At 37.9% G+C, this 27,881-nt stretch overlaps 3 protein-coding genes across 6 annotated transcripts; 1 reads left to right on the top strand and 2 right to left on the bottom strand.

The window, feature by feature from the left end:
* Window positions 1-906: 906 nt before the first annotated feature.
* pycard (PYD and CARD domain containing) lies at window positions 907-17,343 on the bottom strand. Of its 2 annotated transcripts, XM_051405772.1 has the most exons (5): window positions 17,171-17,343; window positions 16,813-17,075; window positions 3,035-3,079; window positions 2,207-2,254; window positions 907-1,683 (listed from the first exon to the last, which is right to left on the bottom strand). In XM_051405772.1, the coding sequence occupies exons 2-5, from the start codon at window positions 17,063-17,065 to the stop codon at window positions 1,424-1,426; spliced, it is 606 nt and encodes a 201-aa protein (XP_051261732.1). In that variant the 5' UTR covers window positions 17,066-17,075; window positions 17,171-17,343; the 3' UTR covers window positions 907-1,423. The 2 variants fall into 2 exon arrangements, with proteins under 2 accessions (XP_051261732.1, XP_051261730.1); XM_051405770.1 differs by lacking the exons at window positions 16,813-17,075; window positions 17,171-17,343 and adding an exon at window positions 3,746-4,129.
* Window positions 6,993-14,097, top strand: LOC127366634 (uncharacterized). Its single transcript, XM_051405769.1, has 7 exons — window positions 6,993-7,407; window positions 8,660-8,685; window positions 8,803-9,162; window positions 9,539-9,705; window positions 9,798-9,911; window positions 12,718-12,777; window positions 13,615-14,097. Exons 1-7 carry the CDS (start codon window positions 7,158-7,160, stop codon window positions 13,655-13,657), a joined length of 1,020 nt encoding a protein of 339 aa, XP_051261729.1. The 5' UTR covers window positions 6,993-7,157; the 3' UTR covers window positions 13,658-14,097.
* Window positions 17,344-18,586: 1,243 nt separating the features above from the next.
* Window positions 18,587-23,642, bottom strand: etsrp (ETS1-related protein). Of its 3 annotated transcripts, none has more exons than XM_051407448.1 (8): window positions 23,473-23,642; window positions 22,975-23,056; window positions 21,331-21,417; window positions 21,145-21,219; window positions 20,911-21,063; window positions 20,563-20,823; window positions 19,785-19,903; window positions 18,587-19,454 (listed from the first exon to the last, which is right to left on the bottom strand). In XM_051407448.1, the coding sequence occupies exons 1-8, from the start codon at window positions 23,524-23,526 to the stop codon at window positions 19,170-19,172; spliced, it is 1,116 nt and encodes a 371-aa protein (XP_051263408.1). In that variant the 5' UTR covers window positions 23,527-23,642; the 3' UTR covers window positions 18,587-19,169. The 3 variants fall into 3 exon arrangements, with proteins under 3 accessions (XP_051263408.1, XP_051263406.1, XP_051263407.1); XM_051407446.1 differs by having other exon boundaries at window positions 21,331-21,450; window positions 23,473-23,641; XM_051407447.1 differs by having other exon boundaries at window positions 20,911-21,060; window positions 21,331-21,450; window positions 23,473-23,641.
* Window positions 23,643-27,881: the final 4,239 nt, after the last annotated feature.

The following is a 27,881-nucleotide window of genomic DNA, read 5'->3' as shown; positions in this document are numbered from 1 at the left end:
ATAGTTCATCGTTGTTATTAAACGAGTTTTAACCGTGAAGCAGTTCTCTGCTGTCCGGTATTAATGTGAAGTCTTCACGCTGGAAGCGGAAACTTACCGTGAATATCTCTTCTCTCGTCAGTTAGTCAGTTTCAGTATCTTTGAAGATTGGAAACCAGAGAAGTTTAAAATCCAGTCTACAGTCAGATACCTCCCTCTTTACTGCTCAGACCAACGCCCATTACACTGCACAAAGTCCCTGTACAGGTTATACACACTGCAAGATAACTGTGAATATCTAGTACATCAATAAATACATAAATTATAAAATATATTTAGGCTTTACAGCATTGGATGGAGCATTAAGGTTAAAGGAACTACTGTTTCATTTTGGGTGTGATTAAGTAAAATCTGCTTGTTTTGAACAAAATGAAAAGCTCTGTGTCAGATTAAGTAATAATTTGGTTGAAAATTATCAGTATTTCCACAAGATCTGGGCGCAGTGGTTAGGATGGAGGGATTGGTTCAAGATCACATGTGGTTATTGTGGATTGTGTCTTTTATCCCTTCCTCCCTTCAAAGGGGAATAGCACACACAACAGGTTTAACTCGTACATGAAACTCAAATGAGAATATATATTAAACTGTCTCCTTTCTGACAGACGCTGTAGATGTGATTATATTTCTTAAAATAGAAAATAACACCATCACACCTGCAGCCTTCATATAGATTTACATCTTTAACTTCCTTACCGACAATATCAACCTCAACATCATATCAGTAAGGACTTGAATCCTTCTGAACAATTGCAGACACAAATAAACGTTAAGATCAGTGTGCAAAAACCCGTACGTGATTTCTAAACTCTATTACATTATAATAATTGCTTCATATACTATTTTTAAGACACTTCATTCACTCAAACATTAAGAACCACAAAAAAGATTTTATTAGAAATTTCAAAATAGAAAACATTTTTGAAAGACCCCTCAATATAAATGTATATTTTTCTTGGAGAGAATTAACGTCATAAAACAAGCACAAACAAATTTGAGCATTTACATGATGGATAATCATTTGGATTCTTCTGTTTTAGTTTACATAAGACAATAGGGTTAAAAAAAAAGGCTCTCATTCCATTTGTTATTTGTTGGATAAAAACATTACATGTCTGGTGAGATCATTCACTTCTTACAGGATTGTTTGATAAATCTGGTTTTAAAAAATTAAACAATTACATGAGCCTCACAGATCAGGGCAGCGAAGGCACTACACACCATAGTACACATTTAAACTAATTTAAGAGCTGACGAATCTCTGATAAACGAAAGCCAATAATCAAAAACTATTTTTAGAAAAAACAAAAACAAAGCAATAACTGTATTAAAACATGTTGTGTTCAGGTAGACTGTATGTTTGGTCACAATATGGATTTCACAACATTTACTTTTTCTTGAGGTCATCAATAAGATATGGCTCATTTTCCTCAAGGACTTTGTAGAAGACATCTTTGCAGGCTGTGCTGGCTTTCAGGGGACCAGAGAGGAGTGCCCTCATCTTCTCCTGAGTGGTACGCAGAGCCCTAATTGTATCATAAATCTCTGCCGAGATGACTTTCCTGTAGAGGAGCTCGTCCAGAATAGGTGAAATGTTGCTCGCTCTGTTGATCAGATCGACTCGATGTTTATCCACAAAGTGCACGCCTGAGGAAAGAGGGAAAAAATTACTCTACAATGACTGATTGATGATTTGACTGAACTTGAGACATTTCTTTTGAAAAGGCTACCTTTTATATTCAAAGTGTAAATGACTGAAACTCATCAATTATTAAAAACAGTACATGCATTAAGATTCTGCAACAGTGATTTCTATAGTGCAACTACCAGAAAACTTCTAATAATAGCCCAGGCGTGAACTCCCCCTGCCTTTATTGGGGACAGGCGTTTAAATCCTTTAGCACAAAGCTCAGCACAGATGGAAATACTCTCTAATTGTACTGCTTCTCTTGAGTTTTGTTCAGCAAATGTGACAACTAGCAGCTTCCAGGTGGTACTTTTTTAGCCATGACACTTGAACGTGAACGCTGTTTTACAGCAGCTGTAGATTGATGACAGCCAGCGTACAGACAGTGACCATTGGACTGCACATGAGAATATTCACAACTAGGACTAAATTTTAATTTATTTTTTCTTGTTGTACAAGACATCATACTACCATTGCACCTACCATCTGCCATGTTGCTTACACCAGCTCCTCCAGCTGAAGGTCCTGTAGCTGAAACAAATTTATGGAAAATTAAAATAGCTGTACAATGAATTGTCTTAGTGTTTATGCATATTACTGTTTCTCCCATGAACACAGCAAACAAAATGCTTTCTTTCATTATGAAAATCTATCACTAAAATAGGTACAGACTTATGGTTATATTTTATTTCTTTGTTATTGTCAACAAAACAAAAATATCAAAACCAACAATGTGTCAGTCTGTCTCTCAATACTTTACAAGTTCCCCAGCCTGTCTGTGGCATTCAGCCTGAAGTCCATTTGTTCCTACTGGAGTCTAAATCAAATATATAGTTTCCTTTTTAAAAGAAACTAACAAGCAACTATAAAAGTACCAGTGAGTACTTGAAGGTAGCACAATGGTGTTGGTTGTACAGTTGAGCAGGGTGAATTATGTTTAATAATTTCTATACAAGAATGGAGCTCAATGGCACAGAGGAATAACTAATACTAGGCTGTAACCACACAGGCAATACTTGTTAGAAGAATAGATTCACTGTTGGTTTTCTTTTCATGGGATTTCTTAAAAATAACAGACTCTCAGATTCTGCCCTTGGTGGATTACTCTTGTAAAATATGTTTAAAGAATGAGTCAATTAATAAAACTCAGATTTGACATTGTGCTGTAACGCTACAAAAATACTGTATGACACCTTCAAGAGTACAGGAGGACAATGGGAAATTCTAAAATCAATGCAACCTATTTTCTACAACAGCTAATCTGTGATGTCTTGTGTTTTAAAAAAAAAGAAGAAGGCTAAAACAACTCACTATGACAGGAACCAGGTTTTGGCAAATACTCAGCTGTTTCTTCACCTGCAAAAACAGGAAGACGCAGTGTTAGAGTGGAGAACAGCAGTGGTAGCACTCGGTGACATGTAACCTAATTAGTGTGATGTTGTAAGGAATGAGGCACACCATGACAACTAAGAGTTAAAGTCCCACCTGGCAGACATACTGTGATTGGCTGTTCATTCAGGCCATTGAAAGAGCTCTTCCTGTATGCTATGGGAGTTTATTTAACATGATTTTAAAGAAAGCCTTCTGAGTACGACTGTATAGTAATTGGTGATTTTTCCCTCTCTAAAATCGGTAGCTGTCTCAAAAAACCTTTTCGGTCGTGCTCTAACACGGATGCACGGGATTTGTATTCATAAACTACATAAAAAGGACGATTTTGCTTTTATTCTTACAGCAATAGGGTCTCTGTGTGTAGGCCTACAGTATAATAAATGAAACAAATAGGCATATAGGAACAAGATGTATAATGGGCAGTAGTCCAAAGTGTGCTCGAAAGTGAAAGTAAAAGGGAAGCGGGCTCGTACAAATGTTTTCGCTTTGACTTACAAGGTACTTGAAGGTACTAAAAAATAAATACAAATAGTCTATTGGTCTATTATTACGAGTTTATCTGCAAGCATACTTTAAATGTTGTGTAAACCGTGTATAAAGTGGCCATTAAAACCTGGTGCCGTAATTTACCGAGTCTTCTTGCGTCTTCGTGGCAGTCGATCTGTTTCAATAACTCCACGGCCACTGCAACAGCACCGGTCTCGGTAAAGGTAGAAACCAGGACGTCTGTGATATCCAAGTAGTTTTTACCCTGCACCTTTCCCCGCCGGACCCTCGGCTCTTCCCTGCGGTCCACAAGCTGGTGGCGGAATTTGTCTAAGTCTTCGACTGATAGGTCCTCCAGCGTGTCTGCTAAAAGTCTTTTTATGGTTTTGGGAGGCATTTTTCACCAAGAGATGCCCCAAAGTCGTAGATGTCAAAAGCCCTTTAAGTCAACCCCCAGAGATCACTTCTTTCTCTCGGAAACACACAACTGCTCCAGCCGCCAGAGAAGGAAGGGGAAGATGATGAAAAAACTTGCAAAAAGGTGCATTCAAATCCTGTCGGAAATCTTGCTATGCTGTCGGAAATCTTGCTACACTGCGATTGCGATATGATTTAGGGAATGACCATTTTTACTATTACAAATTTAATTTTCTCTGAAAAAAAAATCATGATGATGTGAAATGTTTCTTGGGGTCATTAGCAAACAAACATATTTTCTTAAATCTGGAGCACAACATTTGTAAAAACAAGGCATCTCTCCAGAAATACAATATGTCATTAAAATGCTGTTTTGTCACATATTTTACATTTGTAAAATAAAAAAAAATAAATGCAGCTTCTGCGATTTGCATATTGTACTTGGCTATATTGCAATTTCGATAAAATTGCGATTAATTTTATGTATAGATACAAACATGTGTGTGTGTGTGTGTAGGTAGGTAGGTCAGCTGCATGGTTGCATAATGGGACTCTGACCTGGGCAGGGAAAAGACCGGCCTCCTGTATATGAGTCACAACCTAAACTGAAAAAGATGCAAAACTACAACCAATGTCCCATTTAGAAATGGTTTCTAAATAAAGTTTCCACTCCAGTTACTGTTATATGTCTATATCTAGTTTTGGTCAGAAGATGACAGCAGGGGCGTATCTGAAGTCATTTGCCTGGTAATTTATGGGAGGAGGCAAGTGGCTCATTCAAGTGCAGTCAGTGTCAAGTTGATTAGGATGTATGGAGGAAAGGTGCACAGGACTTGGCACGCCTTGTCTTTTATAAAAGAGGCAGTTGTTTTTGGACTGGTGTTGCTGCTGGAACAAAAACAGAACCTAATCTTCAATAATTATTTCCCACTGGAGATAAAGAGATGAAGCTCAAGAGAGGGTGTCTGACTACTGTCTTATTTAATCTCAAATCAAATCTCCGAAAACGTGGAAGTGACTTTTTTTTAATGCTGATGTATCCAACCCACAGAGCACCACAATAACATGAAACAACAACCACGACTACACTGTAATAATCTGATCATTGTCAGGTTCATCTGTCAACCTGCTCCCAGAAACTGTAAAACCTGTAAGACTGGAATGACACTAAGTTGGAAAAACAGCCCTGCCAGACTCCACTGCACGAAGGTCTGAAAGTAACTTATTACACTATCCACACAATATGTGTTCCTGCATTCACTATTGCTTTTATACACAGTTTGCACAAATTTGACCTGACGATGCACTGTGTGGCGTTTTCTTGTGTTCTCGAGAAGTAACTGCATAACTGCCCTCTTCTGCTTTTTATTTCAGTATTACTTAAAACACAATTCTCCATTTTTGACCGTACATTCACAGTAAATTACTGGTAACTGGGTAGATAACTTTGACAGTAAGTTACGGCATCATCAGTAGTTATGCCAGCATATTACTGTAATTTAGCAGTATGCTCCTGTAGAATTACTGTAGGCTATTTAATTATTTATGCTGTAGAATAAGTGCTTTACAGCACTGTAAAACATGATCATTTAGTGGTACTGGAGATTAGCATAGTAATACTGTTTAAGTTTTGTTTCATATTTGTATTCATATTATATTATATTTATTATATATTATTGGCCCAAAATCTTCCTCCATATCAGTGTTTGGTTCATTTTGTTCAGAAAAAAAGTAAAAGAGTTTAATGAAACACTATGTAAACAACAGCAGGCTATGGTTTACATTTTATATTACCTTTTCATTGTGGCTTTGTTCTTTCAAAAAAAAGAAGGTAAAATTAAAAAGGACTACTTTTATGATGAGTATGGGGGTTTAAGGCTCTGATTTGGCAACTTTAATCAAATCTGGCAACACTGCTGTGTTGTCTATAAGTTCAGTCTGAAGGATTTCACATTCCAGAAATTTGCCTTGGTATATTGATGCATAACACAAAACAAGGAACAAATATAACTGACAATAACACAATAAGGATCCTGTTTGTGGCTTTCAGCTCTGTTTTTAATACCATCATCCCCGGCTCTGCTACAGGACAAGCTCTCCAGACTTCACCTGCAGGAGGCAGCTCATGGAAAGGAAAACAGACACATCCCTCCAAACTCTTTAAATCCTAACTGCTGACACACTGCGTCAACATGTAGACATATAAGCTTCACAGGCCTTCCATGGCAGTGAACGAGCAGACTAGTAAACCATCAGAACCGGGTCCCGTTTGAGAGGCGATTGTCTATCTTCCTTTTATTTTATTATAAATGAATATAACACAGAATAATAGGATGATCCTATAGTGTCTTTGTTAAATACAATCCAGAGATGTCTCACTTTGGTAAAAGCATTAAGATCCCAAGCGTGGTGAGACTTTTGCATGTTGCCACAACGTACAAAACGTAGTTAAATATAAAAAAAATGGTCAATACATTTATTTATGTGAAGAAAACTAAATGGATTTTTGCTTAGATAGTACGTACGATTGTTGAACACATGATGAAAAAAGAGAATTGTTAAAATGTCCTAAAAATATCAGGAAAACTAATCTCTTATGTAATATTCACAGGACATTATCTGCTCAAAATTCATCCAAATCGCTCATTTTACACAAACCTCCTGCAGTTATGGCACTCTCTATTTGGGTTCATTGTACAGTTGATCAGGTGTACAGTACTGGTATTGTTATGCACTGAATATAATATGTGTACTACATGATAGAAAATCACCTCTTTGGGGGGGGAACTCTATATAAGGATTTAAGTAATCCCATGCTGTTCAACAAATGACCTGTAGGGCAGAAATAGTCTGAAGAAGTTTTAGGCAGAAAGCTGTTGTACAGTGTTTATTATGATGTAAAGTAGTCCTATGTAACCATAACTCATGCTTCATACTCCGGTACAGTAGGTGGCGGTATGCACTTTATATCTCATGGTTGAAGAAGAGGGTTCAGGCACGAAATTTAAGCACAGTTCGCGCCATACACCAAAACAAGACGTATTGCGCATAGCCTTCTAGTCCACATATATACATACGTTATATATACACAGTGAATGGTCTAGCCTGTCTAAGTAGACGACGCTGTATGTGATGAGAAATGGTTACAACAATTAAATGGGAAATAGTGAAGTCGCTGGACGATCTGACTCAGACTGACTTGGATACGTTTTGTCACCGGCTGCGGGACCGCAGGGAAGAGCCGCGGGTCAGACGCAGAGCTGTGGACGGTAAAACTATCCTGGAGGTGGCGGACCTTTTGGTTTCAACTTTCACCGAGCACACAGCTCTGCAAGTGACCCTGGATATACTGAAGCAGATCAACTGCAACGAGGAAGCAAAGGCACTGGGTGAGTAAACGCTGATGACTGAGTTTCATCATAAAATGTCCAATAGAGACCGTCAGGCTTCCTGCAGGAGGCATGTCTGTGTATCCACAATGTAACTGTACTAGTTACTACTACACTGCGAGGGAAGTGTCAGTACATCTTAATACCAATGTTTTTATCATGATATTGTTTGGTGCTAGTTCTGTTAAAGCCTATAGCAGATGCATGTAAAGTATAGACCTGCACAGTTATTTAAAATATTATCAAAATCGCAATATGGCCGAGTGCAGTAGGAAAATGGAGTATTGTAGTGCTGCAGAGGTTTCCTGGTCTCCAGATATAAGAAAATATGTTTGTTTGATACCAAAAATGTCCATCATCATGATTTTAATCATGTTTGGTTTTTTTTTAATTGAAAATCAAATTTGTGATTCAAAAATATTTATTCCCACACTAATCATGAATCTTATAATCGCAATATAATGTTTTTACCACATCCTGCAGCCCTATGGAAAATGAATGAATCACATGACCTTTGATGAAAAAATGTCTTTTCCTCAAATGTGCACATTCATTTATTTTGCTGCTGCTCTCCAAATAGATGATCATAAGCATACCACAGGGCTCATGGTGAGTCAAAGTAAAATGCTCACCATTACAAATCATCCACTTAGCTATAAATACAACATATATGTTTCTTCCCTCAGGGGCGGATCTAGAGAAATATTCACAGGGTGGCCATAGGAAGGCATGGAGACTGTAAAGGATGGCACAAATGTATGCTGATTGTTTGAAATCGCAAACAATGACGTATATCAATATTTACTTGTGGCGTGGCAGCTGCAGATAAATGATCTGAAGTCTGGTTGATGAATGTTTAGAGTCATCAATGTTTTATTAGACTCAGTAGCATCTGTCAGTATTTCTGAAGGCGGAGTTATTTTCACTTTACTGTACTTTTAAAGACGTGAGGAAGTGGGAAATGAATAAGTATCAAATAGCAAATAATCCAATGAGTAGCCTACGTTAATATATACTTAACTACCTACTACATAAATAGGCTCGATAATACTGAATGAATGAAAATTAATACTCAAGATTACACTTCAAAATAGTTAGAAAACTTAAAAGTTAAATGTCTCCACTGTATTTATGTAACTGAGGAGGCTCCTGTGAGTCACCACACCAGGGCAGTAGTTTTTATTTATTTTATTATTCTATTACAGTTTCTTCTTATATCGCCCTTTCACCATCCTATTATCTTTCTCTACAGAATCAAGAACCAAAGCCTGTGTGGATGTAAGTTCAACTTCACACAATGAAATTCTAAAATTCTTTTAAACATATGGCTGGCTGTTAGAAATGATACTCATATTGGGGTTTTCTATTGGTTTTATGTCTGTTCTTCTTCTTTAGAAAGGTGACCCTACCTTACCTAGGACTTCCAACGGGGAGTTGGAGACAAGGCCCTCACAGGAGGCTCGGAACCATGTGGTTGTCCGCGGGCCTTTACAAGCTGCTCAACCTGTGATGGCAAAAAGCCCTCAGGAGGTGGAGGCTGAAGCAAAGGCTCTTGTTCGCTCTGAAGGCGGGGACCTTTGTAATGACTGGCTTGTTCTGAGCAGGTTTATGATTCAGTTTGGTCAGTACAAAGGTAAAACCTTCAAATGGCTGCTGGAGAATGATGTGGGCTACGCTGTATATCTGGTGGCTGACCACCAGAAGGAGCGAGAGGGAAAAGGAACAATGCGTCAGGACCCATTAATGGCCAACAAGGTACTGCAAAGAAAAGATGATGCAAAAAGTCTCCTGTTATTGATCTGGAAAAAAACTATTACACACACATGTCTTAGTTTACTGGTTTTTATCCTGCACCTGTACCCAATTGGAGTACAGGTCACTACACGGAGTCAGCTCAGTTATTCAGGATTTTTTTCACAAATGGCAATAAATAGTATTTCTAGACTTAAACCACACACCCCTGTCCATCTTATTATATATATATATTTCTTCAAGAAAACAGCTTTGGTTGTATGCACTCCAGTTAATCCATTCCCAGGTACCATGCACCAGAGTATTTAAATATAATGGAATCAAATATGAATCCTGTAGAAAGAGCTCAAATAATAATAATTTTTTTTCTTATTTGAAGGATTCCTTGACTCGATACGTGAGTCATTACCCTGAGGTTTTGGAAGAAGTCAGATTTAAACGTGCGTATGAGAAAGCCGAAGAGGGAAAGGCTCTTGCTGGCTTTGGTAAATACCCCTCGGAGAAACTGCAGGATCTGTACGAGTCAAAGGAGCCGAGAAAAGTCAGGTATAATAGCATGCATAAGTGAATTGTGGTGAAGCTTGGTGTAAGTAAGCCAGCAGATATTAAAGACCACTACTCTACCCTTCTCTTCACAGCTATGTTGACTTCCTCCGGACCATGAAGTCAACCTGCAACCCAGGGTCCAAAATGGAGGTCGCTGTTGCATACGTTTTGCATCGTGACAAACATTGGGGCACAGCTCCTGGAAAATGTTAAATGTAAACAGTTATCGCTGTCATCCTCCTTCACCAGCTTTGAACTCAGTTTGTTTGAGCTGGGGCTTTCTCACACGGTGCTGTGTGCTGTGGTTTACCGGCCTCCCAAATACAACAGAGACTTTTTAACAGACTTTTCTGTGTTCTTGGCAGATATTATGCCCAAATATGACCGGGTCCTTATTGTTGGAGATTTTAATATTCATGTGTGTTGCCCTGAAAACCCTTTGGCGCGAGACTTTTTAAACATTATTGACTCTTTTAATCTCGTGCAGTCTGTACTTGGGCCTACACATGAACGTGGTCACACACTTGATCTTGTTTTATCTTCTGGTTTGCCTGTTCTTAACCTGGAGGTCTGTGACGCTTTTTTCTCGGATCATATGCCTGTACTTTTTGAAGCTGCTGTTCGCTGTCACACAGTTAAACCTCGCGCTGCTGCTCGCAGATGTCGAGTTATTAACCCTTCCACTGCTGCTCACTTCTCCGCAGTCTTCAGTCAGAACTGCGTCTTTCCCCAGTCTCTGTGTGAGGATACAGAGGCTCTTAACTCATGGTTTCTCGACACCTGTCAAACTGCCATAGACATTGCGGCTCCATTAAAGACCAGGCAGCAGAAAGCTAAATCAGAGCCTTGGCTGAATGAAACAACCCGCACTGTCAGACAGGATTGTCGAAGAGCTGAGCGAAAGTGGAAAAAGGACAAATTGCAAATATCTTTTCAATTACTGAGGGATTGTTGGCGTTTTTACCAATCGACTGTGAAAGAGGCTAAAAGAAAATATTTTTCTGATATTGTTCTTTTAAACTGTCGTAACCCTCGTGTGTTGTTTAAAGTTATCAACTCTGCGCTGAATGCTCCACAGACTGGAATTGAGGCCTCCCCCGCTGTGTGTGAGAACTTTCTTCACTACTTCATTGATAAAGTCACTTCTACCAGAGCACTTATTTCACCTCCTGCTTCTGATCCTTCAGTGTTTGTCCCCTGCTCTGCTGTGTTTGACACCTTTGAACCTGTGACCCTGCTGTTTGTGCATGAGATTGTGGGTCATTTGAAGCCCTCAGGGTCTCCGAATGATACTGTCCCGCCCGGTTATTCAAGGAGGTTTTTCCCACTATTGGGCCATCATGTCTCACAGTTATTAATAGCAGTCTGTCCTCTGGAGTAGTCCCTGTAAATCTTAAACATGCAGTTGTGCAGCCTTCATTAAAAAAACCTGGGCTGGATCCTAATGTTTTGGCAAATTTCAGGCCTATATCCAAATTGCCTTTCTTCTCTAAAATCTTAGAGAAGATTGTTTATTCCCAGCTCATGGACTTTTTAAATGAACACAATATTCTTGAGACTTTCCAATCCGGTTTTAAAACATTGCACAGCACAGAATCAGCGCTTTTAAGAGTTTTTAATGATATCTTTTTAGCTACTGACTCTGGACACTGTGTTGTCCTTGTACTTTTAGATTTGACTGCAGCATTTGATACAGTGGATCATGAAATCCTGATCGCTCGTTTGGAGCAGTGGGTGGGCATCAGTGGCTCAGCACTGGAATGGTTCAGGTCCTACCTGTCACATCGGACTTTCTGTGTCAGCCTTGATGACTCTGTGTCCTCCACTGCTCCTCTCTCATGTGGGGTCCCACAGGGCTCTGTGCTTGGCCCTCTTTTATTTTCTCTTTATCTACTCCCACTTGGTTCCATTCTCAGGAAACATGGCATTTCTTTTCACTGTTATGCGGATGACAGCCAGATCTATATCCCCCTCAAAAAATCAGAATCCTACTCTGTTGACCCACTGCTAAAGTGCTTACACGACCTTAAAACTTGGATGTCTTTGAATTTTCTGAATTTTAATGAAAAAAGACAGAAGTAATGGTCTTTGGTGGCACTTCTGTGACCCCCCAGTTGATCTGGGTTCTTTAGCGCAATATCGCAAACCAATTGCAAAAAATCTTGGGGTAAAAGTTGACACAGACCTTAAATTTGACAGCCAAATTAAAGCTGTGGTAAAGTCTAGCTTTTTCCAGTTAAGGCAGCTGGCAAAAATCAAATCAGTCCTTCAGAGACAGCACTTTGAGACAGTAATCCACGCCTTTGTGACCACTCGGCTGGATTACTGTAATGCACTTTATATGGGGTTAGTGGGTCCTCCATTTCTCGTCTTCAACTGGTACAAAATGCTGCTGCACGTCTTTTAACTGGCACACGCAAGTATGAGCACATTTCACCTATTTTAGCTTCACTCCACTGGTTGCCCATCCATTTTAGGATTCATTTTAAAATTCTTTTATTTGCTTTTAAAGCTTTGAATGGCCTTGCCCCTTCTTACCTCTCTGAGCTGCTGCACCCCTACACTCCCAGCCGTTCTCTCAGGTCAGCTGACCAGCTGCTCCTGACAGTGCCTAAAGCTAGGCTTAAGCTCAGAGGGGAACGAGCGTTTGCCGTTGCAGCTCCAAAACTTTGGAATGGATTGCCGCTGCACATTAGACAGGCCACCTCTCTGTCTCATTTTAAAACTCTTCTTAAAACCCACCTCTTCTCTTCGGCTTTTGATGCCATGTAGAGCGTTGATTCTATGTGTACACATGCATATTTTTATCTTGTGTGGGCAGTGCTTTTTATTTATTTCTGTTATTTATTTTACTTATTTTATTTTATTTTATTTTATTGCTTTTATCTTTTATTGTGTATCTTCGATTGTGTTATTTATTTATTCTGTATATCTTTTTGTGCAGCACTTTGGAAACCTTGTGTTTGTTAAATTCGTGCTATATAAATAAAGTGGATTGGATTGGATTGGAAAGAGACCGATCAAAAGGAAACAGGTCCAAAGCACCAGAGGTCAGCCCACCAGTGTCTCATGGTATGTATTGGGTTTGGAAAAAGTTCAGTTGCGCTGTCTCAATGACTAATATTCCTGTATGTAGTACAGTGTATGTTGTTGAAGACCCCTTTGTCCTGCACATTTTATTATAAATACATGTCTCTTGAATTGCTTTGGCCTTTTGTCTTTTCTTCTAAATTCCCCAAATAGCACCTTTATTTCAAGATACTGATCCAGATTTATCCACTATTTTCTTCTTTTAAAGGGGCACTCCATCAATTTACTGAATGAATGAATGAATCAAAAATTAAACCATTCCAATGTTAAATCATCTTTACACCAGGGGCCACATTTTACCAGTGGGAATCCTCCTAAATGGTGCTTCAAGGTAGCAAATAAGAGTTTTCTCTTAAGAGCTATTCACAAAGCTGCTGAGAAACACTTTTACTCAGCAACTGAGAGAAGGTAGAAGAGAAGGTAGATAAAAAGGTTTTTCCATTAGTTAGGTGCTCCTATGAACAGGTTTTGCTGGCTCTTATGAGTTAATACCAGCCATTAAAAGCTCCCTTCCTAATCTCCCTTCAGTGTAAATGATGGGGGACCAAATGCACTAATGCAAATGCAAAAAAAACCTCACATTATAATGGTTATAGTTTTCTCAGACTTTACAGCTCCACAGCCACAGTAGACAGTATACTGTTTTTTAAAGTACTGCTCATTACGAGTACACTTGAGTGAATGTGTCCAATCAGTTGAGTGCCCCTTTTAAAAGTGTCCCTTGGAGATAATCTGGTGGTGGGAAAATGCTTTGTGTTTTTTTTTCTCTGATGCCTTGGATGTCCTGGCTCACTCAAGTTTCCTCTGCCTCCCCTCCAGGCCCATACGGAAGAAGCCTAAATACAACTGGAAGAGGACATGATTCACCCATCTGTCCCATTAGTGACTGAATCAGGGGTCTAAGGAACGGGTACTGGTAGCATTAATTTATGTAGCTGAACTCCACCCAAACCAATTCAATAAGCTTCTATTGTGTGAACGTTTTTTAAAAAAAAGATGATGTTTAACACTCAAATTGTTTGTATCAAAACATCTTAAATTCAGCAGCAAATTTGGGATTTTGAGATATATAAATGAGACTGACCTTTTTTATTACAATTCTTACACTGTAAATGATGTCTTATTGCTTAACGTATGAACAGGTACATGTTCTATGGGAATTTGCGAACCAGGCCTCTTCCACGGAAAATATTATGTAAAAATGAACAACAGTTCAAACAGATTTATGTGTCAGGGCCTCATTCTAGCCTGGATACAGTTGAAAGTCAATAAAACGTACAAATGTAATGTGGAAATATACAATACCTGTGTATTGTTTAAAATACCTGCCAAGACTGGTATTAATAAATATTCACTTATCAAAGACCTGTTAAGGCACACAGTAAAAGCGACCGAAGAAAGACTTTTTATTGTGATTATTGATGATATTATGACAAAATACACAACTTTAACGTCTTTCAGATTGATTTCTGTACACAATCTTGTATGACAATATTCTGGCTGGACAGTTGATCCAATATGGTGCAACAATGTTCTCTTCCTGAGTGAGAGCACACGTGTGGCGATCCATCGAGTGTTTCCCTGAGGAGAAAGAATGACATTGATTGTTTTTTAAGCTTTTATTGCAAAAGGTTAAACAGCAATTTTCTTTATCTAAAATTCTTGCTTTTTGAAACATTAACGATGTCAAAACCGATAATTGAACCGCTGAAATTGTAACACGGACAGGATGGATTACATGCTGTATAGTTCTTATGAATCACTTGTGCATACAAAGGCTATTTGAATCCAGCGCGGAAATGGTGGACCCCACAACGAACAAGGAAAGAACTCCAGAGAGGTAATTACTGAATGTAAATACATAAAATGGCAGTTGCAGAAAAATACAGAGCATAAATAGCATCAACATGTCTGATTTCATGAAAATCTGAAGGATTATAGTTTTAATGTGACAAAATTAACAGTTATATTACATTAATACTAATTTCAGAATCAGAAATACTTTAATGATGGGGGGATAATTAAAGAATAGTACTTATATACAATATCTAACACAATATGCAGAATAGAAATGAATGTATCGGTATATACATATAGTAAAAATAAAATGGAAAATATAAATATAATACGAGCCTAAGAGATAATAAGATAATAAACAAAGTACATGTAAATCTAAACATAAGTGCAAACATATTCCACAGTATTGCTGACAGAAATTAAATAAATAGTAATGAGTTTTAAGATTGTGAATTACGAAGAATGACATAATAATTAAGTGAATTGCACGTTGACCTGGGTATTGCACTTAATTGACGTATTGCACATTATCAGCACCAGTTTAATGACTAATGACTCAGAGTTTTGACAAGAGTTATGAAGAAGAATTACTTTGATGCCAGAGAATATGTAAATTTAGAGGGAAGCTTTTGATATATGTATTATTTATGAGGAAAGTAATAGTCAACAGCCAGTGAAATACATTCTGAGAGGGTTCATAATCAATCAATGTACTTTCTCCAACCTTGCAGCTGTAAGATTTAATACAAAAAAGAAATTCTGTAGAGCAACTCTTCACTTTACACATTGCTTTACATGTCAACAACTTCAATGCATGCAGGAAAAGCAATTCTCCGTAGGTCAACTTACCGTCAAAACAAGATGTCTACATTCCTCCGGTTGTCTCCTGGACTGTAAAAACAGAAACATATGTTGAAAAGCACTGACACATTTCCTGCACACAGTTTACTCTTGATTACACATTAGTCTGAGCTGGGGTGTGGTTTTATATTACAACTGGACAGGTGAGATATGTTGTATATATATATATATATATATATATATATATATATACTGTGATTCATAAACAGCTGTGTTGCCACATAATTTCATTTTATCGTAGCATCAGTGTTAATGATGCCAAATAATTAAGTAGAATTAGAAGTTGTTGCTGCTGCTACTGTTTTAATCGTGATATGTTTAAATCAAAATAACCTACATTGTTTAAGGCAGTGGTTCCCAACCTGGGGCTCGGGACCCCCACTATGGGTTGCCAAAGCTTGACAGGGGGTCATGAGGCCTTCTTGAACTTAAGGTGTGTAAGAAAACTTACACAGTAGGCCTATATCTTAGCATTTGATTCACCTTTGTGGAAAAAAGTAAATGTAAATTGTCTAATAGAACAATGGCCAAGCGCCAGGGACACTGAATTAGTCAAAAATCAGCCTATATGGTATGTATGATTGTTAAAAAATTATAAAACATACATAAAATAGACAGAATTGTATAAAACGTTCCCTAAACAGGAAATAAGGAGGGTTACTTTAGAAAATGTAATCCGATACAATTACTAATTACCTGTTAAAAAATGTAAGTGCCAGTAATCTTATTTACAATATTAACATGACGTAACTTGATTACTTTACGTTACTTTTGGATGATCTCAATACGGAATATGCAAATGAAACAAGAGAAAAAAAATGCCAATAAGAAGTATTAATGCAGGTGTATTCTGTAAAACAAAAAAATTGTCCTCTAAGTGTATTTTTAAAGAAAAACTGATGCATCTTAAAATTGTAATTCTGCTAAATAATCCCCCCCCTTTTTTTTTTACTAAATGTAACTGTAATCTGATTACGTCTTTTTTCTGTAACTGCATTACAGTGCAGCTTTTTTTGTATCCTCATTACATAACTTAGTGAGTAGTACATGTAATCCGTTACTCCCCAAGCCTGTTTGGATCCTTACAATGGACACATATGAGACTGGTATTGGCCAGGCTCTGTTAGTGTAAGTCTGTAATGTCTTAAAGGTTCAGATATTGGCGGACTTCAAAACTGAAAGTAAAATAGAAAGGTACCGTACTTTATCAGTGTGTCTGAACAAAAATAAGTTTTTACTTGTCAGCCACTACATCTTATGATCTTATGTGGTTCACAAACACTCTTAGCACGATAATATACTGCGGCCTAATTAGTCCAATGTCTAATCAACTGCGGAAATAGCCTACAGCCATCTCACCGAGTGCCCGTGCCGCCTCGTTGCAGTCAATCTGTGTCAGTATGTCCACAGCCACTTGGAGAGCTACACGCTCAGTAAAGGTTGAAACCAGGACGTCCACGATGTCCAAGAAGCTTTTCCCCTCCACCCTGTTGCGTCTGACCCGCGGCTCCTCTCTGCGGTCCAGAAGCTGATGGCAGAACTTCTCCAAGTCCTTCTTTGACAGGTCCTCCAGCATTTCCGCTAAAGCCGTCCGGATAGTTTTGGGGGGCATTTTCTTCTTTCTAAAACAGGTGAAAGATCAGAAATTGTTTGAATTGAATTTGAATTTAGTCTTATTTCCCTATTTCACCTCGCCTGGAAGAGCTACAAAGTTCACCTCTCGATGAATGATGAATTCAATGCGTCTTTGAAATGTCGAAATTACGAGCTCCACCCGCCTCCAACAAAGTTATATAACACAGCAAATAGGCCAGAAATGGATGTATTTACGCTTCGGCGCGCACAGATGTGAATGTAACATAAGATAATATTGGGGGCATATTGAGCTGGCCCGTGTCACGTGATAAGGAAACTAGCGTCAAACGTGCCGACCCGCTCTTCAGCTGCCACTATCACAAAGGCAATAAAAAGCCCCCAAAAATAAATGTAACAAATTTCTACTAACTCTGTTATTACTGTTCTGTTATCTGTTATGTGCTTTACAAAGTTAATATTAAACATCTCTCTTGTTTCTGCTCTTTGTTACTTCAGTGAATGGGTACAGTGTGTTACTTCATACATACATACATACAACATTTTTTTTTTCTTTTAGAAATAAGTGAGGAATCTGGTTTAATAGTCCTCCACCTGTCGTAAATGAAACACTGATCACATGATGTCAATTGCAACAGCAAGTACAAGTGCAAATGTGTATTCTAGTAAGAGCAGTATTATAATAATTGCTGTTGTTTGAGCTGAGTGCCGCTATCTGCAGCTGAATATCTTACAGACGGACAAAAACATGCAGGTAATCATATACTCCAATGAGAAACCTGAAAAAACACACAGACTCTTTAATCAATGCTCAATGTGTCTGGGAGCACATTTCAAAAATCTATTTTTAATAATAATAAATAATATTTCAGAATAAAATGTTATGCATACCATAAATATTTAGATATCGGCTCAGTTTTTACCCATATTCTCCACACAGAAAAACTGGATCTTTTTTCCTCTGATGTCGACATTTACGAGTAGCACATGTAGGCAGCATGAGATAGGGAAGTCAGGTCTGTAGCCGTGTATAGCCTACATTATATTAAAGGATAAACAGTACACTTGAGGACGCATAAAAATAACCAAATTAATGATAATAAATGTATCATAAGTGTTAATCCATCAGGCTGATTGATTGTATTGCTTATCATCTCAGTTTGATTTGATTATATACAATATTACCACTGGCTCGGCCACAATACTTATCTACTGAAATCATTTAGTTAATAATACATTTGTTAATAATCAAGATTATTTTTGGTTTTATTTTATTTTTACTGTACACCTTTCTGTTTCTAGTGAGACACTTATGTATCACCTAATTAATTTTCTTTATCAAATGCTAAATATAATTATCCAACATAAAACTTCAATATGACAGCGACAATATCTAAAAGAAATATTAACTAAAAAACCTATAATAACACTTTAGGTAATGAAAATTATGTAAAACAACATTTTAATATTTTCCTAATTAAAGGCAGAATCCAAATTGAGTAGGAACAACTCATAAGAAGTGAGACTCTTCACACAAATCTATGTTTATATAAAATTTATTTACACAAAACAATCATCACATAGGCTGAAACTTTCACAGTGAGTGCCTGAAGATGATCTCAGTTTATGTCATTCTGATTAACAACAGAGGTAGACATGAGTTTTGTATTTAAAAAAAATAATAATATAAATGCACAAAACTCTACATAACAATTGTATAAACACTATTTACAAATCAATTCCTTCTTAGAAACACATCACATGAAAATATGCCCCCAGATGTTGCAAAGGTTATCTATTTAGAGTGCTTAAAATGCCCCTCGCTAGTTCCTGTGCAGCAGTTATTCAGCTCTGAGGTTTAGGAGCTTTGTATTTACAGGTCAGGTATTGGAAGACTTCTATTCAAGAAAAAGCTACATATTAAGACTGACTGCATGATGAATTTATGAGAGTTAGTTTTTCCCCTGAAATACACCATTTGTAAATTAAAATATCACCCCATGAGGATACTGTAGTTCAGCCAGGGCTTGAGGATGCAGTGTTCACCATGTTGGCTGTAGTACTCCGTTAAACTGTGCTGGTCACTCTCAGCCAGCAGCACCAAGAGTCCTCACACCTTGTCCCTACTGTGAAGCCCATGTTTCACTACTGTGCTCCGATGTCGCTGCCGCTGGTACCCCGGAGCACTGCCACGACTCTGTGTTTGTTGGCAAAACGTTCAGACTGGTCAGGACCTCCTGTGCTGTCTTTCCCAGCATGCCCTGCACGTCGCAGACAAAGCGGTAGACGTAGCGTTTGCCCGCCGTCTTGTGGATGATGTTTTTGTGGTAGTAGTAACGCAGGCCACGGCTCAACTTCTCGTAGTTCATCTTGGGTTTGTTCTTGCACTGTCCCCAGCGCTTTGCTACCTGTGATATCAACAAAAACCACAAAGAGTTAAACTTAACTGCGTTTACGCCTCAGAATAAACCCTCCATGTAGCGATAGAGGAAGAAATACACTTTATTTTAGTAAAACTACCAAAACGGCAATGTACAATTACAATTAACTGAAGCCTCTAAATGACCAACACAAACAAGACCATCAGTGAAAGATTAAATAACATAACATAACACCTAAGCAATGTCTTTCAAAGCTGTACTTAAATATAGCACCTGAGCAAATGTACTTAGTACTTTCCACTACTGCCATGTCGTATTCAGCATGCACCCCTAATCCAAAACAAGATATTTCCTCACCTCTGTGGGGTCGGACATCTTAAACTCCCAGCCGTCTCCCGTCCAGCAGATGAAGGTTCGGCAGGCAGAGTCCAGAAGTAACTCCAGTAAAAACTGCCACAGCTGGATTGGACCAGAACCTGAATGAATGAATGAATAAATAAATTGATTAATTTGGTTACAGAAGGCAACTGGAACTGGCAACCTTTTATAAACCTGCAATAATCTGCGGTTGAAGAAGGACTCAGATCTGATGTAGTCTCTGTAGTGGAGTAAAAAGTAGATTTCTCTCTGAACTGTACTCAAGTCAAAATATAAAGTGGCATCAAATGGAAATACTACATTGTAGAAGTGCAGGTCTGGTAATAATAATGAATCATTTCAGATGTCTGCAGTGGAACTTTTGGATCAGCATGAGGAACTTGACTTCACAGGTTTTCATTCTGTCCAAAGACTTTTGATTTTATTAAGTTCCTTCTCTCCGACTCAAGTTATACATCATCACTTTACTTTAATGGCATACATTAATGCATAGTTACGTTTTATGTCATAAATTGAGCAAAAATAAAGAAGTAAAGACATCACTTGTAGGCTAAAAAAAAGGCTTCTAGTTCTGCAATATGTTTGGGTCATCTTGCATGCATAGCTCTTTTAAGATCTACCCATAGATGTTCAATTATGTTTAAGTTCAGGGGACTGTGAGAGAGAAACATCCTTTTCTTTAGCTTGACCACCATGCGTTTATAAAAATTATATAATTATGACTTTAATATGTTTTTGTAAGTAAGCAAATTCTAACCTGGATAAGCCGACATTCCCATGATCTGCCCCTCTCTGTCTGGCCTCTGGGAGTGTGTGCTTTTGCGTTTGACCACACGGGGGCAGTACTGCTCTGAGGACTGAGGGCCGTGGTTCGAGGGGCAGGAGGCCGCAGGCGGGTGTGGTTGGGGGGCAGTGAAGCTAGGAGAGGAATATTCAGGCCAGAAAGAGGACGACTGCCTCTGTCCGTCAGAGTCGTACAGTTCAGCCGAGTGACACGAGTAGGTCTGATCTGTCTCACCTGCAACAAAGACAAGAATTACATACTGAACGGTAAAACAAGACCACTGGGAGGGTGTTTTTAATATCCACAGGTAGATTGTCTTACTTTGTAATGTATTTGCTCCTTTTCCAGTTAGAAAAGGGCTGTGGCTGCCCTCCATGGCTGGGCTGAACTGTCCGTTTTGGGGCACCAGGCTCTGGTATGTCTGTGGAGACTCCTGGTATCCAGTTTGGGGCTGGTCTACTGTCAGCCCATCTGCTAATGAAAAAGAAAATTAGTCACGTAAAAGAAAATTCTTTACATAGAGGAATGAGTAAGACTATAGAGTCAGAGGCTCACCATGTGGATATGAGGTCCACCAGTTGAACTCCTGGTATGAGTCGAGGTTGAAGAGGGCTGTGTCGCTGGTGCTCACTGAGGGGTAAAAAAAAAAAGAGCCAAAAAATGTGAGATAAGTCAAAAACACCAACATACAGTTTGACCTATGTTAACAACCATATGGGTGTGGTTTTTTTGAGGTTTCACCTTTAGTGTCGTAAGGGTGAGAAGCTTTTGGTGGCTCTGGATAGCTGCCTTCTGTGCCGTACTGCTGCTGTCCGGGTGCTTTACTGTCTAACAGAAAAGACAGGTCTTCACCAGGGTAGTCTGGAGGTTAAACACAGTACAGACAGATGGAGTCAGTAAATGATGATGGAGGCAGGATAGAGGCTTAGTTCATGCTTATAAAAAAGGACCACACTAATGGTTTAACTAATGGTTTAAACATTTTTTTTAAGATTTCATTCCTACTGGGCAGCTTCTGGTTTCCATTTATTTCAGCACTGTGTGAAAATTCACTTGAAATTTAAATGAGTAATTAAATAAATAACGCATGGCATTGACCACTCATCCTCCTGTAGTACAGCTGTGAGGAGGGCCTATTTTGAAAGGGCTTTATCTTTGATGCCTTTAGGTGCTATGGGGAAAGTCAGACATCAGAGAGCAACCTGCTTAATGAAATACATTTACGTGATATTCTTAAGGATGTCCTTATTTGCTTACCATTTGTCTTTTTTATTAGATTTTTCTTAGAACTGAACTTAAGTGCATTGCTTTTTGGTATTTGGAGTGTTAAATTGTACATGTTGGAACATACACTGAATGCACCACCAAGGAATACCTTTCCAACCAGCTCCTAATCACTAATAAATTACAATATTAACATAACTTTACCGACAAAATCCACTATCTACAGCGTGTCAAGCTTGTTTTAATCCTCTGTACTTTGATTTTCTTACCATGCTGAAATATAATGACAACCAAAGGCTGCCTTAAAGATAAAAAAAGAATCTAAATATCAGTAAATGTGGTTCAAAAATGCAAAATCATTGGTATGGTCCTTTTAAGCAGGAGGTTAATTGCAGCTCAGCTCAGCAAAAGAGTGAAGAAAGATTGGGTGAATTTGTAAGTTTTGGGTTTTTATCTTTGACGGTGGATGTTGACACAAGAAAAAAGCCTTTTCTTTACTGTCGAATCAGCACCAGGCACTCAAGCCCATGCACCTCAGATTTTTGTTTTCAGCTCAATGGATGGAGGCAGCTAGGAGGAAACAAGGGAGGGAGGGGGAGGAAAAGAGAGGAGGAAACGCCAGTGGAGGGAGTGTGACAGAGTAGTGATGGAGGGATGGGGAGGGGGGGGGACTCTAAATCTGCTGGAGGAGGAAGTCTGGAGGAAAGGATTAGGGAAGACAGAGAGGGGAGTGTCTTTAACCTGACCACCCTGTTTCTCTCTGTCTTTGCCTACCTCAGCCCATTCAAGCATAATTCACACACACACACACACACACACACACACACACACACACACACACACACACACACACACACACATACATGCACAGCAGCCCCCCATTCTCCTGACCAAGCCCCTGGGTTTGAACGAGAGCCCCCGGTTGTCAAGGTCTCATAGAGAAAGCTCTGACAGATGTGATGATACAGTCTGCACAAATATTTCCTCTGTCCTTCAGCTGCTCAGGTTCCAGAGGAAACAGATCACGCAAACATTCAAAACTTTGTGCTCGTGTCTGTCTGGGCAGCTCATCACTGAGAGTTTAAACCTTGTACCATCAAAAGTCATTATGTGTAACTTGTGATGGTGCAGGGCATCAGTCAAGTGATTCTCTGAACTCACCATAAGATGCAAAGTCAAAGCCAGCTGGCACTTCCTGTGTCCTGAAGTCTTCTGTGTAATATCCAGTCTGGCAAACCTCCATCTGTGGTGAAAGACTTGTGATTACAACTTTCATCATCATTGCAACTCAGATTGTTGATCAGAGGCAACAATGACACCCAACTTTACATTATTTTCCAACACAATATATATATTTTACAGCCACAGATATTATAAGAGCAGGAATGCAACTTATTTCCATAATAGATTATTATTTTTCTGATTAAATTCATCATTTAGTTTGTAAAAGTGTAGAAAAAATAGTGAAAAAGCCTCTCATATTTCCAAGCCTTCCTTCTGTTTTTATGTCATATGAACACATTTACCCTCATCCAGTGGGACACATTATCAGAGATACCATATGCTACAGGCTGGATGTTATGAATGAATCACATCATATCCTGTATTCTGTAGAAAAAAAAAAAAATGAAAAATTAAGAATTATAGTGAAAACCTTACCTTTATCTTCGAGTCTTTGCTGTCTCCGGATTTGATGATAGTGTCCCAGTACATCTCTTTCCTTTCCTGCTCTCTTTATTTGTCGCTGTTTCCCAGACTTTCACTCACACACACTTACTTATTTACCGTATCTACCGTACAACAACGAGTGGTCAGTCTCCGGCCGAAACGGTCCCGTTATAAACGCAGCGGAGGTGGGAGGGGCGTGCCCGCTGTGCGTCGTGACCAGGTTTGTTAGGCTGTGACGTCAGACGACGCCCCTCCCCACCCCCCCACCCCTTACCCACCCAGCAACAAGCAACTAAACATTCATTCATAAAAGACAACGTAAAATATCACAAAGCGCTATACTTCTTCCGCCACTGTTAGGCGGAAGAAGTATCTAGTTATTTTATTTAAGTAAAAGTAGGAACATCACTCTGTAAAAAAGTTTTTAAAAAAAGTTATGCTTTCTTTCTTTTTTGTTATTTAAAATAATATAAAATTATTAAAAGTAAAAGTACTTATTAGGCAGCAGAATGGTCCCTGTCATTGTAATGCTACTGTATCATATATACTGTGTTTTCTGACTATAATATTGCAATCGTTGTTGTGTTCTCGTTGGTAGAATATAACATAAAATAAAAATAAAACTAAAGCTGTCAGATAAATGTTAAAAGTACAATATTTATTTTATTACAATATATATTTATACATAGAAATGTAGTGGAGTAGTAGCTTAAAATGAAAATACATCAAAAGTATACTTGAGTAGGTCTATAGTAGCCTTCTTGAGTAAACTGATTATCATTAGGAGTGTAACAAAGATACCTTAAATATATATAGTTTATTTTAAGACACTATTCACTAAGAAACTGTAGGATTATTTATTAATAATAGAAATAGAGATTAATGAAAAATATATCTACTCACTTTTGAAGGTTCCATATATTACCCTATAATAAAAACAAGAGATAAAATACACCATCTAAGGCATAAAATATTGATTACAACAGTATCTCTTAGGATAGGAACAACTATTAACAGCACAATAATGTCACTGAATCACAGTCTATGAGTCCCACAAACAAAACGTTAATAACATTTGTGATTATCTTTTTATTCTATCTAGTCAGTTTGTGTTGAAGAGTGTTTAAAGTTAAAGTTATTTCTTTAGGCGGAAATTGGACTGCTAGTCGGACAAAACAAGAGATTTGAAGACATTTCTCACTATTTTCTGACTTTTTAGAGACCAAACAATCAATGAATTAATATCAGATCAAATTAAAAAAAGAAAATCCTTGTAAAAGACAGTATAACACATGGTAGATAGCTATAATACATTATATAACTTTTTGAAACCACTTTTTAAAATATTATTTATCTATTATGTATTTAAAGAGGACGGTTTTTACATGTATAAAGCATACATTTTAAATGTCCTACATCTTTAAGCCTATTGAGGATAACATTTAAATAATCCAATAAAAATTGGATTTATAATAATGAGCCGAGACTACAAGGAGTGTATCTTTATTCTATCACTGAATGACCTTCACATATTTCAAAGCTGCGGTCACTCTGATTGTCTGACTAAATAACTGAGCCATAGTTTGGGTGGGGATGAAGTGCAGCCTTTTGAAATCAGAGCAGTCGGTTTTCTAATGAGGTGGGAGGAAGAAAAAAAAAAATCTGTGTATCTTTAGAAACCATTCGACAAAACAATGGCCCGTAAAAAAACACACAAGTGGTCGCTGAAGAAAGTCTGAAATCACGGCGTGAGTGGCTGCAGCAGATAAGGCCGAGCCCAGGGCCTTGTATAAACAAACATCTCTGCTATTCTCCTCCGACACACACACACACACACACACACACACACACACACACACACACACAGAGGGTCAGCTCCATCTGGAAAAATGGAGCTGGTGAAATCGTGCGCGTCGGTGGGGAGACAGGAGTCGTGATTGGGAGCCCCACCTCAAGACAAGGACACAACCGGGTTAAAGTTACACAACACGAAGTGATTAACAACCGTCTGCAGTCAACTATCAGGAATCCACTGGGATATTTACACAGTGAACCGTCATGAAGCAACGCGAACAGCACCAAATATGCAGAAAATTCAAATAATGGAAGTTTTAATGGCAGTCTGGGGGGGATGTTTCATAAAAACACTTAAATATGCTATAGTTCGCACATGTTGGAAGTGTCTAATGATAATTAATCTCAATCTACAACTTTTTTTTGGTAATTTCTGTATTAAGTTGTGTGTCCCTTTACTTCTCAAAGACCAGTGGCTCTTCCCAAACTTCCAAACTTGTAAAATTAACAATAAGAGCCACACTGACTATTCTCTCTATACTGATATATAAGCACTGAATGAAACAGGGTTCTTACTAACTGTGGCTGAAAACTATAAAAAGGATCCAATTATGACTACTACTACTTTTGTTCATTTTAAGTTAATTAAATAGTTAATTAGTTAAGTTACCTGCTTATAAATGCCAGAAACAGAGTTTACTTGCTGTAATCAACCTTCCTGTTCATACAGGTTATTAAGAGATACAGTCATAATACATTAGGGTGGTGATCGGGGACACAAATTGACAGTTTTGTGGACAAATGTGTTCAAATGTTCATCTAAAGCTTGTGAGGCTTCAGTCAATTAACTACCTTTCTCTGACAGCTTTAGTTACGAGTTACTTTGCAGATTCAAAATATTCAAATTAATAAAACAAAATAGGCCCATTTAATAAATGGTGATGGATTATAATACATTCAACTACCCAGCAGTGTATAAAGTAGTTAAAATTAGATCAACTTTTACCAGCTGCAACATTATTATTAACTTTTAGTCTTTAGGTACATTTTGATGATAGTACTTAAGTAAAAGTTTGAATGCAGGACTTTTATTTGTAACATGAATATTTCTATGCTGTAGTATTACTAGTTTTACTTGAGTACACTGTAAAACCAGATAAGTTCATTTAACTAAAATTTTATTTTAAACACTTTTGAGTAAAACTAACTAAATTTAGTAAGTTAAAAGTAACATTCTTAATTAATTTTTTAAGTAAGAATAATGTTTTGGTTTTTATTTCTACTGTGAAAACAAAATACCACGTAAAAGGTTATTAATCAGGAATGCTTCTGTAACTTACAATGTTAATGTTAGTGCCACTTAAAGTTACCAGTAAATCGGCTTAATCGAGAATCTTTTTTAACCTAAAACATTTCGTTTGTGTTACTTGATTTTGATGTGATCAGTTTCAACAGTGTTTTTAGTTAAATTAACTTATTTGGTTTTACAGTGTAGCTACTTATTCCACCAATGGGTCTTTTAACCTCCAATATGAGCTGAATACACATACGTGCACCTGACAGCTGTTTTAGGCCAGACTTTAGACTAGACCGAGCTATAGCCTGATTAATTTGCTGTTTGAGGATGATTTTGACTGAGGTGATAAAAAACGTGGGCTGGGTTATACAGATAACAAGGAAATGAAACAGATTTTGCTCAGACCCTCCCTGACAAGCCTATAAGCACCCAATGAGGAGCCTGAGCTGCAGTTTGGGAACCTCTGACCCAGATAGTACATCGATTACACAAAATATCTTTCATACAGTATAAGAATACACTGATTGATGTTTCTTTCTTTTTTCAATTTTGTCTGCAGAGGAACAATTTGAATAAACTTCATTCCTGTTTGTTCCAGATTGACTACCATCACTTCTTACTGCATACAGCGAGCATGGCCATACTCACCACGAAGGGCCCAGACCTCTGTAGTTTTTCTGAGGGGTATACAATAAAAGTTAAACAAATTAATTACCTAAAAATGAACCCAAAACCCCTCTAGTAAGTAACCTCACTTCTTCTAAAACCCTGCATACCGCAATGATGGTGAGGTACACCTAAATACCAGTGTAACCCACATGTAAACACATAGTTTAATGCTAAGAAAACAGCACTAAAATTAAATCATAGCACATTTACCAATGCAAAGTTTTTACACCTGTTTTTAAGAAGACCTCAATTTAAAGGAAGTAGATCCTAGAGAAATCATATTCATAAAAATGTGCCTTTTTACTGGTGTGCTGGTGTCTAAAGCTCATATAAATAGTCTGGTTCCACAGACATTTAGGCAATTTTATGGCATGGCTCTAAAAGCAGAAAAAGAGATTTTTATACTTTTTTGTTGTTGTTGTTTTAACCACAAAAGCTATTTTTGTTCTGACACTTGACAGGTATTCAGTCAGTGACTCCTTTCGTTTCCACTGTGGTTTATTGTTGTTGTTGTTGTTGTTGTTGTTGTTGTTGTTGTTGCAAAACGCTACAAATCTGTTGTTTTAAACGAAATAATTGTTGAGTTGAGTGCTCATGTTATCCAATATGTTACTACACATGTCTCATATAAACACACACA

This window comes from Dicentrarchus labrax, unplaced genomic scaffold (assembly GCF_905237075.1).
Source record: "Dicentrarchus labrax unplaced genomic scaffold, dlabrax2021, whole genome shotgun sequence".
NCBI lineage: Eukaryota > Metazoa > Chordata > Actinopteri > Moronidae > Dicentrarchus > Dicentrarchus labrax.
The sequence above is the reverse complement of the archived record's forward strand: the minus strand, read 5'-3'. Positions and strand labels throughout refer to the sequence as shown.

What these genes read in the sequence shown, in the direction of transcription:
- pycard (XM_051405772.1), bottom strand. Translation starts at nt 17,065, where the DNA reads ATGCCCCCCAAAACTATCCGGACGGCTTTAGCGGAAATGCTGGAGGAC. An exon ending in AAAACCTGGTTCCTGTCATA is followed by an intron (nt 2,255 to 3,034) that starts GTGAGTTGTTTT and finishes AATTTGTTTCAG; the next exon opens with CTACAGGACCTTCAGCTGGA. An exon ending in TGTAAGCAACATGGCAGATG is followed by an intron (nt 1,684 to 2,206) that starts GTAGGTGCAATG and finishes CTCTTTCCTCAG; the next exon opens with GCGTGCACTTTGTGGATAAA.
- LOC127366634 (XM_051405769.1), top strand. Translation starts at nt 7,158, where the DNA reads ATGGTTACAACAATTAAATGGGAAATAGTGAAGTCGCTGGACGATCTG. An exon ending in CGAGGAAGCAAAGGCACTGG is followed by an intron (nt 7,408 to 8,659) that starts GTGAGTAAACGC and finishes CTTTCTCTACAG; the next exon opens with AATCAAGAACCAAAGCCTGT. An exon ending in AAGGAGCCGAGAAAAGTCAG is followed by an intron (nt 9,706 to 9,797) that starts GTATAATAGCAT and finishes TTCTCTTCACAG; the next exon opens with CTATGTTGACTTCCTCCGGA.
- etsrp (XM_051407446.1), bottom strand. Translation starts at nt 23,526, where the DNA reads ATGTACTGGGACACTATCATCAAATCCGGAGACAGCAAAGACTCGAAG. An exon ending in GCAAAGACTCGAAGATAAAG is followed by an intron (nt 23,057 to 23,472) that starts GTAAGGTTTTCA and finishes CTTTCACCACAG; the next exon opens with ATGGAGGTTTGCCAGACTGG. An exon ending in AGATGTCCGACCCCACAGAG is followed by an intron (nt 19,455 to 19,784) that starts GTGAGGAAATAT and finishes TTGATATCACAG; the next exon opens with GTAGCAAAGCGCTGGGGACA.